A 16,620-nucleotide genomic window follows, 5' to 3' on the forward strand; every position below is an offset into this window, starting at 1 on the left:
ATTACTCGGACATGCAATGGTTGATCCAGCTTTGACTTCTAAAATACATGTCACTCAATATTATTGCACAGCTCTTTGGAATATTCTGTTCTGATTGGTCAACTGTGCCATCCAGCGATCAAGTATTTCTGAATAATGACCACACATTCGAGGATAAAGTGATATTTCAATGGTCATGGTTTCCTACTTCTCGAATCACTCTGCAATCTTACAAGTCCCTACAAGTATATTAATAAATTAATTTAAACTCTAACCAATATTTCATGTCCATTTATTTGGCAAGTAGTTATGTAATAAGTGGAATAATGAGCCGTCAGATGATTATTTTCACAATATAAACACCAACAGAATTCAGATGCAAACCGAAGGTTGAATTCAGCTTTTTCTTCTCACATAAAATGTAATTTCAACTCAGTGTTATTTCATGTCCATTTAATTATTTATTTGGTAAGAAGCCTTGTAATAAGTGGGATAATGTACAGTGCATCCTGAAAGTATTCACAGCGCTTCACTTTTTCCACATTAGCCTTATTCTAAAATTGATTCAATTCATTATTTTGCTCAAAATTCTACAAACAATACCCCATAATGTCAACGTGAAAGAATTTTGTTTGAAATCTTTACAAATGTATTAACAATAACATGGACATGATTTGGAAAGGCACACACCTGTCTATATAATGTCCCACAGCATGTCAGAGCACAAACCAAGCCATGAAGTCCAAGGAATTGTCTGTAGACCTCGGAGACAGGACTGTATCGAGGCACAGATCTGGGGAAGGGTACAAAAAAATGTCTGCACCATTGAAGGTCCCAGTAAGCACAGTGGCCTCCATCATCCGTAAATGGAAGTTTGGAACTACCAGGACTATTCTGAGCTGGACGCCCGGCCAAACTGAGCAATCGGGGGAGAAGGGCCTTAGTCAGGGAGGTGAACAAGAACCCGATGGTCACTCTGACAGAGCTCCAGCATTTCTCTGTGGAGAGAGGAGAAACTTCCAGAAGAACAACCATCTCTGCAGAACTCCACCAATCAGACCTATATGGTAGAGTGGCCAGATGGAAGCCACTCCTCAGTAAAAGGCACATGACAGCCCGCCTGGAGTTTGCTAAAAGGCACCTGAAGGACACTCAGACCATGAGAAACTAAATTCTCTGGTCTGATGAAACAAAGATTGAACTCTTTGGCCTGAATGGCAAGCGTCATGTCTGGAGGAAACCAGGCACCGCTCATCACCTGGCCAATACCATCCCTACAGTGAAGCATGGTGGTGGCAGAATCATACTGTGGGGATGTTTTTCAGCGGCAGGAACTGGGAGACTAGTCAGGATTGAGGGAAAAATGAATGCAACAATGTACAGAGATATCCTTGATGAAAACCTGCTCCAGAGTGCTCTGGACCTCAGACTGGGGTGAAGATTCATCGTACCCTAAGCACACAGCCAAGATAACAAAAGAGTGGCTACAGAACAACTCGGTGAATGTCGTTGAGTGGCCCAGCCAGAGCCCAGACTTGAACCCGATTGAACATCTCTGGAGAGATCTGAATATGGCTGTGCACCGACACTCCACATCCAACCTGATGGAGCTTGAGAGATCCTGCAAAGAAGAATGGGAGAAACTGCCCAAAAATAGGTGTGCCAAGCTTGTAGCATCATACACAAAAGACTTGAGGCTGTAATTGGTGCCAAAGGTGCTTCAAACAAAGTAGTGAGTTGTTTTTTATTTTTAATACATTTGCAAAGATTTCAAAAAAACTTCTTTCACGTTGTCATTTTGGGGTATTGTTTGTAGGATTTTGAGGAAAAGAATGAGTTTAATCCATTTTGGAATAAGGCTGTAACATAACGAAATGTGGAAAAAGTGAAGCGCTGTGAATACTTTCCGGATGCACTGTACAGTCAACCTTTCTTAATTGCAAATTAATCGGCTGACTAGATTATCCCTTACTTGTGTAAAAGCAATACATATATTACAATGCAATATTGCAAACGAGAATATTTAGTGGGAAATAATGTAGGGTGTGACTTGACTTTATCTACTGGAATTTGATTTGATTGATATTGGTAAATATTATTCACACACACACACACACTACACACACACACACACTCTCTCTCTCTCTCTCTCTCTTGGTTATGTCAGCAGAAATGTCTGTTACGAGTTGCAGAAACATGTTACAATTTGATGAAAGATGATGAATTACGAATAACGTTTTGAAATACGTGCACTGATATATCAGGCCAAAGTCCATGAACGTATATTAAGAAAGTAAAAGGGGTACATTTGTATTTCATGTTTTATTAACCCCACCCACTTCTAGATCCTGACTGAAAAGGATAATGGCATTACCGTTGGAGGACGCTGTGGTCTGTGCACGGGCATGAGGTGGAATGAGAGTGGAATTTAGCTGGGGCTGAATCATTAGCTCTGAAATGAAGAAAAACAGCTCTGTTGAAGATTAACAAAAACTAAGCAAAAACATATCAAACCCTTTTTTAAGAACAGAAATGACACAAAATGGGTCACTGGATGCACTGCATCACTGGAACCTTGGGTCCATTTCCAAAAAAATGCCAGACTCAGGGCAACTTGGGGTTTATACAATTTAAGGCTTTAAAAACTTATGACATGAAAAATAATTAAAATATAAAAATATTTCCAAATATTTAAAATATGTCTCTCTTTGTGGTCAAAAGTGGTCTTGGTCCATTTTACATTTACACTGTTGTTTTTGTAAACCAGTCAACCAGAATAGCTAATACATTACAGTATAGTATACACCAATCAGCCACAACATTAAAACCATCTGCCTAATATTGTGTAGGTCCCCCTCGTGCCGCCAAAACAGTGCCAACCCGCATCTCAGAATAGCATTCTGAGGTACTATTCTTCTTACCACAATGGTACAGAGCAGTTATCTGAGTCACCGTAGACTTTGACAGTTATGGGGCGTACAGAAGATAAAAATATAATGTAGATGAATCATCATTGTGTAAATAGATAAAATACGATTATTAGTAACCCCAGTGAGCAAGCTGAAGGCGACTGTGGCAAGGAACACAAAACTCCATAAGATGTTGATTAAATGGAGAAAAATAACCTTGGGAGAAACCAGACTCACAGTGGGGGCCAGTTCCCCTCTGGCTAACATCATGAATATAATATAATGTAAATATTACTTATGTATAGTTAAAGTCATGGTTTAAAATTATTAAACTAAGTAAGTCTTAAGGGTCAGTGTTTAAACATCGATTTTGAAATTTGAAATGTAAGATTAATGACCAATGTCTTTGAAGTCCATCCATAGATGCAATTGTCCTTGTTAATTGGCTGATGAAGGCTTTTGTTGGCAATTGTTAGCCTATGCATTCCATTTCAAGATCGTAGTCCATCCTTCCAGATTGTCCAGATGACATAGTAGTAGAAGAAATCTGGAAAAATGGATGAAAGATTTTTTGCAGCGGTGTGTGGGCACCCAGAATTGTATGACAGAACGTCATACGTGTAGAGAGACCGGACGAAAAAGACATCGCTTGGACGAAAGTGAGAGAGGAAGTTGGACTAACTAGTAAGTTCTGAAAATATGTGCATCTACTTGATTCCAGCTATTGGTTGTAATTACTATGAACAAAGTCGTAGAAGCCCTTCCTCCTGCTCTTTTCCGGAAGAGAACGGGGAATACTTGCGGGTTCGCGTTAAACACTTGCGTTACTCACGCAAATATAAAAACAAATGTATAATCCAGCGGTCAAACTCGCGCAAGCAATGAGAGGCAAAAATGTTCTTTGCGTTGTATGTGAACGCACCGTTAGAACCAGTCTGGCCATTCTCTGTTGACCTCTCATCAACAAGGCATTTCCTTTCACAGAACCGCTGCTCACTGGAAGTTTGTTGTTTTTGGCACCATTCTGAGTAAACTCTAGAGACTGTTATGTGTGAAAATCCCAGGAGATCAGCAGTTACAGAAATACTCAAACCAGCCCATCTCACTCAATGAGAATCAAAATCCTCATTTATATTGCTCAAATCTTCACAGGTGGCACATGCATCACAGCGCTTCCTTGCATATCACACTTCTGTTGTTTGCATTAACAAAATTGTCAATTTTCCTATTCTGCCATTATCATGTTAATAATATATTATTATATATTTTTGTACATTTCAATTTTTCATTATAAAAGACATTTTTGGTAACTTCTGTATGATAATTTTGGTACTGTGTTGGGTCGCCACTAAATGACAAATGAAAAACCTGGTCCTAAAGCATAACTAGTTGAGAACCATTGGTTTACATAAGCCCTTTTCACACATACACATTTCCAGGAACTTTTTATACCCTTGAACTTTCTAGATGAGAACTATTAAGAGGAACGTCACACTCATAGAGACTTTTCACTCTCTCTCATTCAACACACAAATAAACCCCCGTAGTGACAGCATCTAGTGCTGAACATTTTCTTCGGATGTTGTTTGTACACATGATATAAAAACAACAAAAACACAGGTGAAGGACTCCAGGATCTGAGCTACACTTGTTAAGGCTTTTTTTTCCGCAAACAGTGTCTTCAGGTTACAGTCTTTACACTGGGCACATGAGCCATGCATGTGGTATTGCATCCCTACTGCAGCCCAGCCTATTTTAATCCCACAGCACACATCGAACTCAGCGGAAAACATGTTGAAAATAGGGATGCTGCATTTTAAGGTTTTACCATTTATTAGTATTATAAATGTCATGTTTAATTTAACCATAAGAATTTTGAATCACCTGTTAAAAACGTGAAATGCTTTATTTACTTGTGGCAAAAATATTATATATAAATGTATACATTTATAATATAAAAGAGTTATTCAGACGATTTTGTAAGACTAAATGTGAAAAACTCCTGTGCATGTGAGGATACTGGAGCTGTTGCTATGGTTGTGGACATGGTGCTTGATGGCCAGGTGTCGGGAGCTGAAAATGAATTTTCAATTCACGTGAAACTGGGGCTAAACACAAAAATAAAAAAGCAGCATTTCATTGACTGACTGAATACGACGGGTGTAAAACATGCAGACAGAAGTCGTAGAAAAACACACATTCTAAAAATGGGACAGGATGCTCCACTAGTCGTCCAACAACAAACTAGTAATTTTTTGCTGTGGTGATTTTAAAGCAATGAATTAAAAGATGCAACTTTGCAATGTTTAAGCATGCTGCCAAGTGCAGTGCATTGCATGTAGTCACTATCAGCGAGTAATCTTTTGAAAAGTTGCGTCTTAAATAGTCATCATTATTTAAAGTATTGTTTGTGTATATTCACCACATTCAACAATGTACATTTTAGTCATTATCGGACTTTAAATTGCCTACTGTAAGCAATGTTCCCATTATTATGCATAGTCCACAGGTTTATTTGTGAGATCTTGTGGACCGTTTAAAGAGTCTGTTACCGATTCTTTATGTTGGGGAGTCTGACAGACAACAGATTGCTTTCCTAAACTGTTGCAGAAGAAAAAATCTTTGGATGTCCTGAACTACATGTTGCGCACCCACAATAACCTTAAATGTACAAATTCGAAGTACTCCGATTACACTGAAGCACACCACTGAGCTTGGGATGCGCACAAGCGGTGTTGTGCTCTAGTTTGGAGCTTCTCTAATTATACTCCTATTTATTTTTTGTGTATTCATCGGTTTTCTTATTATAGGGCTGCCCTTAGCATCCACATATTCCCCATAAATACGTCCACCAAGATGTTCAATTGTGATATGATATGCATTTTTTGCATCAGTGCCAATTTGTAAATAATCGTAAACACGGTTAACTACGTTTTTTTTTCTCAGACAGTAATCTAACCATCAAAAACTCACACTGTGGCATTCCCAGTTTAAAATACACCATAAAACATATTAACAACACAATCTTTTAAAATAAAAGGCTTTTACAATAAAGACTCAACATAAAATAATGTACTGAACTACTCACCCACTGACAAAGACATCTTGATGCAAGTTAACCACACAGTAACAGGCATGCAAAATTTTCCTCATGTAAACAAGATTTCATGACAGTTATGACCAAAATATTATATCACAATAAGAGTAATTTAATATCATGATAACAATATATATCACGATATAGTACGTTTTCTGGAAAATCAATAGAAATTGGTTTATATATTAAATAACCATATTGTAATGCCTATTTTTGGAACTCCAGTCAGTGAATTAAATACTTTATTTGAAACAAGACAACAACGTCAAAGTAAATATATAATAATAATAATAAACAATCAACCTGTTTTTAAAAATTAACCTTAACAAAATGCTAAATTTCACAGTATGCTACATTTTAGTTTGAAATATTGTTGACCAATATTATTAATATTATAAAATTTGCTCAAGAAACTTCAGAACTTCTCAAAGCAAAGCGAAAAATTTAATAAAACATAAGTTAAACATTTCCAACGAAAATAAACACTTACTGAAGAAAATAAATATCAAATAAATATCACTTCTTGCTATATAAATAAACAAATGACGAGTTAACGCAGAGTTAATCTTTTGGATTTCAGAATATTCTTTTGCGCGCTTCATTTTGAGGTGGTAAAACAGATTGCTTGTTTTACGAGTGCGACACAGTTTGCAGATGACATTTTTCTGCACTGTGACGGCTTGTAGGAACCCACACCACAGATGTCGCACCTGTTTAAATAACAAGCTCCTCTTTGTTTTCTTGACCTGTTTGGGTGTCGTCCCGTTCTGTGGAGATTTCTTTCTTCACTTGGGTGGTCCTGCTGTATGCCCTCCTTCTCGCGTGTCAGATTATACAAATATTTTGCGCTTTTGAAGTGCCAAACGTGAGATGGAGGTCATTCAATTTTTTTGGGTAGTCTGCAGAAAAATGTTCAATGCTGGAAAAACCCTTTTGCATGTTTCTTTAATGATCTCAGTCTCAAGTGAAACCCTGCCCTGTGATACAGATGACCACACTGCGCACATGGATATTTACATAATGCAATATACACGATATAGCAAAATCTCAATCGATTGACACTTTATATCATCACCATGATATTTACAGTACACTCAAAGTATTCAGATCCCTTCACTTTTTCATATTTTTTTATGAGACAGCCTTATGCTTAAATGCTTTAAATTATTACATTTTATACAATCTACACAACATATTCCATACTTTGTAAATATATTAAAAATAAATAACTGAAATGTAACATAGCTCTGGTGCATCACATTTCTCTGAATCATCTTTGTGATGTTTATACACTTTGATTAGAAGTTCACCTTGTGCTAATTCAATTGATTGGACATGATTTGGAAAGGCTACCTGTCTATATAAGTTCTCACAGCTGAAAATGCATATCAGAGACAGAGCTCAGAGACAGGATTGTGTCGAGGCACAAATCTGGGGAAGGATACAAATTAAGTTTTGCTGCACTGAAAGTTCCCAAGAGCACAGTGTCCTCCATTATTCTTAAATGGAAGCTTGGAACAACCAGGACCAAACTGAGGAATCGGGGAGAAATGGTAAGAGGGGTGACCAAGAACCCAATGGTCACTCTGAGCTCCAGAGCTCATGTGTGGAAATGGGAGAAACTTGCAGAAGGACAACAATCACTGCAACACTCCACCGATCTGGAATTTATGGCAGAGTTGCCCGTTGGATGCCTCTCCTTAGTGCAAGACACATGATAAATCACCTAAAGGACTCTCAGATTGTGAGAAACAAGATTCTCTGGTCTGATAAAATGAAGACTGAACTGTTTGGCCTCAATTCCAAGTGTCATGTCTAGAGGAAACCAGGCACCGCTCATCACCAGCACAATACCATTCCAACGGTGAAGCATGGTGGTAGTAGCATCATGCTGTGGGGATGCTTTTCAGTGGCAGGGACTGGGGGACTGATCAGGGTTGAAGGAAAGCTGAACACAGAGATATCCTTAATGAAATCCTGGTCCAGAGTGCTCAGACTGGGTTAAAGGTACACTTTCCAACAGGACAATGACCATAAGCACACAGCCAAGACAATGCAAAAGTGGCTTAGGGACAAATCTGTGAATGACTTTGAGTGGCCCAGCCAGAGCCCAGAACTGAACCCAATCGAGCTTCTCTGGAGAGACCTGAAAAAGGCTGTCTAACGACGGTCCCCATCAGACCTGACAGAATTTGAGAAAATCTGCAGAGAAGAATGGTAGAAAATCCCCAAATCCAGGTGTGCAAAGTTTGTCACATCACACCCAAAAAGACTTGAAGCTGTAATCGCTGCCAAAGGTGTTTCAACCAAGTACTGAGTAAAGGGTCTGAAAACTTATGTCAGTGTGATATTTCAGTTTTTTCATTTGAATAAATTTACAAAGTTATCAAAAATCTGGCTGTTGCTTTGTCATTATGGGGTATGGAGTGTAGATTGATGTTAAAAATAATAATAGGCATTGAATCTTCATATTGCTCAGCCCAAATTGACCCACTCTCACTAACAATTTTATTTATTCCTGATAAATTTTATTTAGTAATCCAGAAAATCTTTTTATTTTTGTATAGTTATACAGTACAGATCTGATGGAAACTCTTTGAAGTCACGCAGCAGCTCTGCTCAGCCCTCACACACAATTAACATGTGAAACAAGTGAGCTTTGTTGGTTTTATGTAATTTCTGTTAATGGAATTGGAAATTTAGTACACTCCTCTGGGTAGCAGGCAAGCAGCTACAAGTTTGTTTACTAATGGCGGCTGCTGACTCTTCACGTTTCACATTGCTTTGTGTGTCATACGTGTTTGACCACTCACAGGTTGCAGCACCTACCACAGTCCCTCTTCTCCCAAAAAGTACCTATCCAGGAGTAGAAGCTATAAAAATTCTCTCTAAATGGCTATGAGGGAATATAGTTTCTCATGTGCGAAAATGACAAAAAGGAGTGGTTTCTGGTAAAAAGTTCCTAAAATGAGCTTTAGTTTCTGCAGTGGGAAAGGGCCTTTTGTACAGATTTAAACCAACAGAAGAGTTATAGTACATACCTCTTATTTCAAGAGCAAGAAAATCCACCATTTTATTAAACACCCACTAGATATTTTAGAGGTCTACAACCCGACATGACCCGAGAACCCGGCGTGTTTCAAGTAGGACTTTGGGTTTGGGTCGGGTTTGTAATTAATGCAAAAACAATTGTTTGCGCATGTGCTCTCTTTCACAGACAAGGGGCTGTTCGCACCGAACATGCTTTTGCGCACGTCTGTTCTGTTTTCCTTTGTAAGCACAATGCTGGAAAAATGTCTTTGACATTTAGACCGCATCTTTCTTTTTCTTCAGTGTTTCACGGAGAACCGGCATATTATAAACACCATGACAAGTTAAAGAGAACTTAAAATTTTCAAAAACGCATGTCGAGAAACCTGAGCTCCGTTTCATTCTTTGCACTGCGCTTAGACTGTTTTTAGCACAGTTGTCACAAAGACTGCTCTAGTGTACTGAGGGGCTGCTATGCCTTGTTAAAACTGTATGTTTACTGTTTCAATAATGTTACGAATGTTGCCTATACGTTTACATAAAATATAGCCAATTGCAAAAGTACTTGCTAGGAGAGAAATTATAAAGCTAGTGAGCGATTTCGAGTTGAGTTCTGGTTTATAATCTGACAGTATAGGTCGGGCCAGGTAGGGTCTGGCCACATGGTCTCGGGTAAAGGTCGGGTTTCATTTTGAGGCCCGTGCAGACCTCTAAGATTTACAAGACTAATCAGAGTCCTCAAAGGCTCAAATTGAAACTAATGTAATGGAAAAATCTTTGTATCAGGGGAATTGCAAAGGTTAATTTCTTAAAGGCCCTGATGTCCCGAGACAAACCTGCTGTAGTGAAGTTGAAAAGCGGGGGCAGCTCTCGACCAGTGGGCAGCCGTGTACCAGGTTGGCGCAGTTCGTCAAAGAAGGCGTGAGCGCAGGCCTGAAGTGGAGACAGCCGTGTCACTGGTGTGTACTCCAACAACCTAGAACACAGAGCTACTGCCTCAGGAGGAGTCCTTGGTTTAAACACCTGTGGAGGGATGGCATGAGAGAGCGAAAATGGAGAGAGAGATAAAACATTTACATACAAAAATAGAATTAAGGGCACTTAACGGTACATTAAAAATAGCTATCAAGTAGCTTTTTTTTAAAGTTATTTTTGGGCCAATTGACCTTAGCTCGAGCAGAAGCCACATTTAATTAGGCGTGAATGAAAAATTAAACTGCAAGGGATAGACTACAGCATACTGAATAGACCATACTTCTATCCCTCAAAGCCTTGATTTTGTTTTTACAGTTCATAAAATATGTATGCAGTTGACATACTAAAGTAATCTACATAAAACACAACTATCAGAATATTAGAGTGCTGTGCTAACACAGATAAACACACCTCATGGCTTTAACAGTATAGTCAAACTATGATCAGATATGGGTGAGAATTTACCTTGGTCCATGGATGTGCTTTGATCTGAGGGAATTTAAACTCTGTATAGTTTGGATTCATTTCACGGATCTGTTCCCTTGTGGGGGTTCCAAGTATCTGAGCCACAAAACAAAAAACACTATGAAGAAAGCTGTTGAAATACAATGTTAAGCATACTAACTATATAAAGCAACAAACTGCAACAAAAAATATTTTGATTGAATTTCAGGTATTTTACATTTTTTTGTAATTCGGGATGGGTTTGACTGCAACACCATACACAAAGCACAGAAGCTTCTATAGCAGTGTCTGAATTCTCGAATTTTCGCTCACAAGTGACGTTCACTATGTAATGAAGGGTGGATGAGTTAGTGGCTTCAGATACAGCATCTTCATGAAAGTGTAGACTGTAAAGCTGACACATATATTGTCTTGTGTTCAAGAGTTCAGCACAACATCTAGATGTGATGTTGGACATGACTCCCTTATGTCTTTTGATGTCGTGCTAACACTCAAGTCAATACTATAACAATCAATGCAGATATACCAGATACTGACCACACTGCAATACATACAATTCTGATTTCATCACTTGCAAAATAACAGTGTGGACACTTACCATGCGTTCAGACCAGAGGCATTGAGAGCGTCAAATCAACCGGAAGTCATTCATTTTCTATGACAGCCAGCGTCTCTCGGCGGTGAGAAGCGGCGCGGCGAGTCTTGGGCGGTGTGGGCGTCAGAGGAAAGTTCAAGTGCAGCCAACATTATGGTAATGAGCTTTGACGCGGTTCTGCAGCAACCTATTGGAATATAGAAGTGCTCCGCTCTAGCGAAGTCTAAAGAACACAACCGTTTAAACTTTGGTTCCCACCAAACATTAGCTCCGAAGACAAAATGGAGGAGAAACTGATTATTGCCTTGACGGGTTTTCCGTAATATTTGATCTGTCCCCGTTTGCCTACAGGGATATAAATAAAATTAAAAAAAACGATGAGTGGACAAAGGTGTCTGAAATTGTTAGTGTCCCAGATGAGTTGATGAAGTGGATATTATGGTTTATATAATATTATATAATAATATATTCAAATATTTCATGAGGATATACGCTACTTGTGATATGTCGTCAATAAGATACCGGTCGACATGTCTGGATGTTTTGTGGCCCCTTTATATATAGTTCACAAAACCAAGCATTCTCAACAAACGCCAGAGCATCCACGAATTTTCGATAGCGTTGTTGGCAGGTTAGCCAGGGCTAATTTTTACGCTCTCACCACCTCTGGTCTGAACACACAGTTAGTCCTAAAGTTTGGATCTGAAAAACAAATCTGATTTGTGTGCAGTATGATCAAAGCCTTTATGAACCAAAAACAATTTCTGAATGACTATTACTTATTATTTTTGTATAAGTGTCACAATAATTATGACATTGTTATGCTTACATGCACTGAGCTGAACCTAATTGCAAAATTAGGTAAATAGCTGAAGGATTAGTTTTACCTTGATGATCTCCACTAGCTGGTCCACTCCACTGTCTCCAGGGAAGATGGGTTGTCCCAGAAGCAGTTCAGCCAGCACACATCCAGCTGACCAGACATCAATGTTGGAGGAATAGTCTGTCGCACCAAAGATAAGCTCAGGGGCACGATAGTAACGTGAACAGATATAGGAGACATTGGGCTCGCCCCTCACTAGCTGCTTTGCACTGAAATTGAGAAAGAGAAGTGACATGCTCAGTGAGAAAATAGTTATTTGATCATTAGAAATTCATGTTGAAAGAACTCAGTGTCACAATTAGAATCACAGGCAAAGTAAAAACTCAACTATGTGTTCAAAAAGTCATTTTATATTAGTGGTGTTAGCTAAAGGCTTGGGTATACTTTGTATTTCAGCGAGCTGGATAGTCTCGCACACGCACTACAACTAGAGGTTATATCGGATTTACCAATTAATCTGGGCCGATAGTTGCATTTTCCAACTATTGGTTTTATTAAACAATTAAGTTGAATAGTATAATTACTTTAGGTTTAATTTCTCCATTACAGTCTGAACTCCTTGGTTCAAAAATATAACGGCACCCCCTAGAGTTTCAGTAAAAAACAATCAGTGACTGTGGTCACTGATCAGTGATAGGAGTTTGTTTTACAATTATGTATTTATAGAGACAGACACTTCAAAAGCGTGTTTGAAACATCGACAGAGAAAAAACAAAGTATGTATACAATACACTTTATTATTATTGTGTTGGTACAATCAATCATTCATTTAAGACAACCATAGTTGATTTGATAATTAGCTGCACTGGAGAATAGCATTGCTGACAAGGTGGCGAGGATGCTTACATTAGCTATTCGAATGGTTACACCAAAGTCAAGGATGGAAACTGCTTACCTTTCCTCTTAATAAGCTGTTTTGAATTAAAAAAACGTCACTTATGAATTTATGCAGACTTCCTAATTTTATGATAGTTATTTACAAAAAAGCAAAAATAAAATATATATGTCTGAAATATACATTTGATATTCAAGAGAGGGCATATTGTTATTTAATACAATGTGTTCATGTGAGGGCACATATAATAAATATATACAATGTCATTCTTGAGTTTACTTTATTTCTAGCCCTTTTCCCTCTCTCTTTCTTGTACATCATTCATACATTTAATATGCCAATAAAATAAAAATGCAAGTACAAAATGTAAAAATCTAGTAAGATCTGCTGACATCTTCCACACATTCAAACCCAAGGACTATTAAATGCAATATTCTGCAGTAGTATGGTTTTATGCAAATACTGATATAGATTAAAAAAGCAACAGTCAACATGTAAACATGGGCAATTGTAAGTCACACAAGGTAAATTATAGGACAGCATAACAGTCCAGGAAAGTAAATGAATTAATTATAACTGAAAATAATTCACAATATGTTTTGGAATTTTTTTTAAATAAAATGTGACTGAATGGATTAGAATCTGTTTGGATGACTCGACTGCTGGGGAAACAGATCCAGCCTAATGCATACTTCAGTAGAACTGCTTGAACACCAAAGCATCCTTTTTGCAGGGAGATTATTCCAGTCTTAACTGCGGACAGCATTTTTAAATTTCGCTAGAAAACATTTCAAGCCCTTTATGTCTGAAATAAAATAGGCAACTTGGTAGTGTTTGGATTATCATCAAATCCTTCTTTTCAAAAGTAACAAAAGAAAAGGCAACAAACACAGGGGCTTACACAATCAATACAATAGGAAATTGCTATAAAGTGAACAAAGAAAGTCTGATTTATTTTAGTCAACACGTCTAATTTATTTTATTCAACATGTCTGCCTATCATTCAATGTGTCTGAAGTTATTCCCATAAAACAGCTTTAAAAAAGGGCCCGTTTTATAAGGGAATTTACTGGAAATTAGAGTAAAATTTGGCTTGGAGGACAAAGAGTCATGGCATAATCTGTCCAGCACCTGCAGCATTCAATTTCTGAACACATATTGCTTTCGTCAGCCAACCATGGCCACAAGCAAAAGCATTTGCGAACATACTTAACAATGCAATATCAGAAACAAATATTCTTTACATATGACCAGAGGCAGGGTGAGATAATGCACTGACAGCATACATTAAAACTAGACACTTAACCAAGGTCACTAACTCCCCCGCATAATGACTATTATAGCGCAACACCAACTAAAGCTGAACATAATGTTCACTGTAGGGCAAAAGGACACATCTTAAAGTCCATCAGACAGCATACAGTATACACATTCTCACACACTCTCGCCAATGTACACCACTGACCTGCCAAAGTCACACAGCTTGAGTACAGCTGTTTCAGGGTCCACTAGAAGGTTCTGTGGTTTGATGTCTCTGTGACAAACACCCTGGGAGTGAATGTAGGCCAAACTGCGGAAAAGCTGATACATATACACCTAAGAGAAAACACAAAGACAAAGAATTATTAAAGGATGATAAATTACAAATGGTGAAGTCTAAATGATCAGTGCTGTTGCTGAAATTTCACACGGTTCATTAATATTCTTGATGCAACATAACACTTGCTAGCCCCAGTCAGATGCGTACTTTCTACACAGCATGCAGTAGTGATGTTTCTTTGTGAACAAATCAGTCTTTTTTTTAAAGACTCATTTAGGTGAAAGAATCGTTCTTATTCACCTCCATACACTGACTCGTATTTCTCGTTCACTAACGTCTCTCCCTTTTGAAGCCAATGAGCTCTAGTTTGAAACGCAAGACTGTTTGATGTTTTTAATGCCTGAAAAAGACTAACTATAGCAAGAGCCAATAGCATTTGAGTGCAGGCTGTAAAGGAGCATATCACTGGTTTGACCCACTGAACAAATACGCCCCTTCACTGAATGAGTGAGGATCAGGGTCTGTTGACCATCTGAAGGAGAGGAGGAGTCAGGTCATTCGTTTAACTTCGATAATCTCATTCAACAAGGAGGAAAAGTGGCTGGATGAATTATGAGTAAAAGTGACTGATGACATTATAATGACATCAGGACATAATTGAATCACTTATAATTATATTTAGGGTAATGTTGTCTTTCCATATAGTCATGCACAGCCATTCACAAAATGATAGTTAAGCTTTGTTGTCATTTGTAGGGAATATGCTTAAACACAACTCTTGTAGACACACAAATTTTAAAAGTATAATTACACTTGTTTCAGTAGTGAATTACTCAACCAGTGGTTTAATTACTCACTTAAAACACAAAATATGTTCATTTGTTGCCACCTACTGGTTATGGTTTGATTTAACAAATCAGTGAACAAATGTGAATGACAGACAGAGAAACATTTTCTAGAGTTATTTAATTCTACTAAATAAAGGTGATAATTATTGTAGTAATTGGTCTCTGTGGTGTCTGATATAACTAAACTATCGAAGTTTGATTATGAATCAGAAATTATTAATTCATGTTCTATATTTTTTGTTAATAAATGGTGAACAAATATTTATGATTAGGACACATTAAACATCATGTCAATAAATAGACAGTTACAATAATAATATATGGTTTGTCTGTATTCTTCAAAGCAATTTCTTTATACATTATATGATTTCTAATAACTTTATAACAGTTTATTATAGAAAATACAGAAGCCCGTTTTATCCATGGTTTATAACTTTTTTCTGTCTCTCTTCTGTGATTATGACTTAATTTTTTCGAGATCATGACTTAATTGTCTAATTTTCTCGTGATTTCAACTTAATGTTCTTGCTAGAAAACACTTTTTGGCATCTGGAGCAGCTCCTAAACGTATCAGGGACAACATTTTAATCTTAATCGTGCAAAAGTAGGCTTCTCAAGGTCAAGGAGATGGATGTTATCACATGCGAGAACCTTGCAAAAATGAGAAAGAGAAGGTACAGTAAGTTTTGTGGACTCACACAAATTATGCACACTGGCAAAACATGTGTTTAAAGTTACTTAGTCATCCGTGTGTGTTTTTCAGTGACAATTAAGTATTAGTGTGTGACAACAGTTGCTTTAATATAAATACACATATTCACATTAAATACACGTCCACTATCCATATTCATCAGTAGGGCAAAATAGTACTTTTAATCGAAGTACAGGTAGAAATGTTAGACCCATTTCTACCGCAGTCATGCAAAATTGTGCCGCATGGTAGGGAATGCACATTCATTATATTAAAATAGTAAAATAAAATAATTATTATAATAATTACAAGGCACAAAGCCATTTCAGCTACTGTCAGACCTTGATTAAAGAGATATGTAATCCGCTGATCAATATGCTCCTGCTCCTCTGACATTGCCAAACTGAATGGCATCTCTGAAATTATTCTGCAGTGATTTATCAGAAAACTATATTTTTTATGTCGAGATCATGAATTGGAAAATCAAACTTACCATTATATCTTGACATATAAGATTTTACAGCACTATAAAAACATACTGTAAATTTCAGAACCTCACTAATACGTTATAGCGAGGTATTACATCAGCACAGGCCAGCATCTGCATAAACAGATCAACGCCTACTTTATCGTCGACACTGTTTAGGCCCACCCACCGGTCTTGCTGTTAGAGCAATGAGATTATTTTGAGCAACAGAAGGTGTCACGATGGCCACAAAGATGTCAAGACGTTGTGCAGTGCCAGGTTGTGGGGAAACTAGATTTCTTGCATT

General features: G+C 37.6%; 1 protein-coding gene across 2 annotated transcripts in view; it reads right to left on the reverse strand.

The window, feature by feature from the left end:
• Positions 1-16,620, reverse strand: part of LOC127619847 (glycogen synthase kinase-3 beta-like) — a 28,211-nt gene that overhangs the window by 3,432 nt on the left and 8,159 nt on the right. Inside the window, exons 5-9 of one of the 2 annotated variants that reach the window (XM_052092863.1) lie at positions 14,234-14,364; positions 11,938-12,142; positions 10,456-10,551; positions 9,852-10,038; positions 2,354-2,431 (exon numbers count right to left, since the gene is read on the reverse strand). In XM_052092863.1, the coding sequence (XP_051948823.1) occupies positions 2,354-2,431; positions 9,852-10,038; positions 10,456-10,551; positions 11,938-12,142; positions 14,234-14,364 (697 nt within the window). The remainder of the gene's footprint in view (positions 1-2,353; positions 2,432-9,851; positions 10,039-10,455; positions 10,552-11,937; positions 12,143-14,233; positions 14,365-16,620) is intronic. The other variant, XM_052092864.1, reaches the window with a different exon arrangement.

The sequence above is a fragment of the Xyrauchen texanus genome, chromosome 26 (assembly GCF_025860055.1).
Source record: "Xyrauchen texanus isolate HMW12.3.18 chromosome 26, RBS_HiC_50CHRs, whole genome shotgun sequence".
Classification (NCBI taxonomy): domain Eukaryota; kingdom Metazoa; phylum Chordata; class Actinopteri; order Cypriniformes; family Catostomidae; genus Xyrauchen; species Xyrauchen texanus.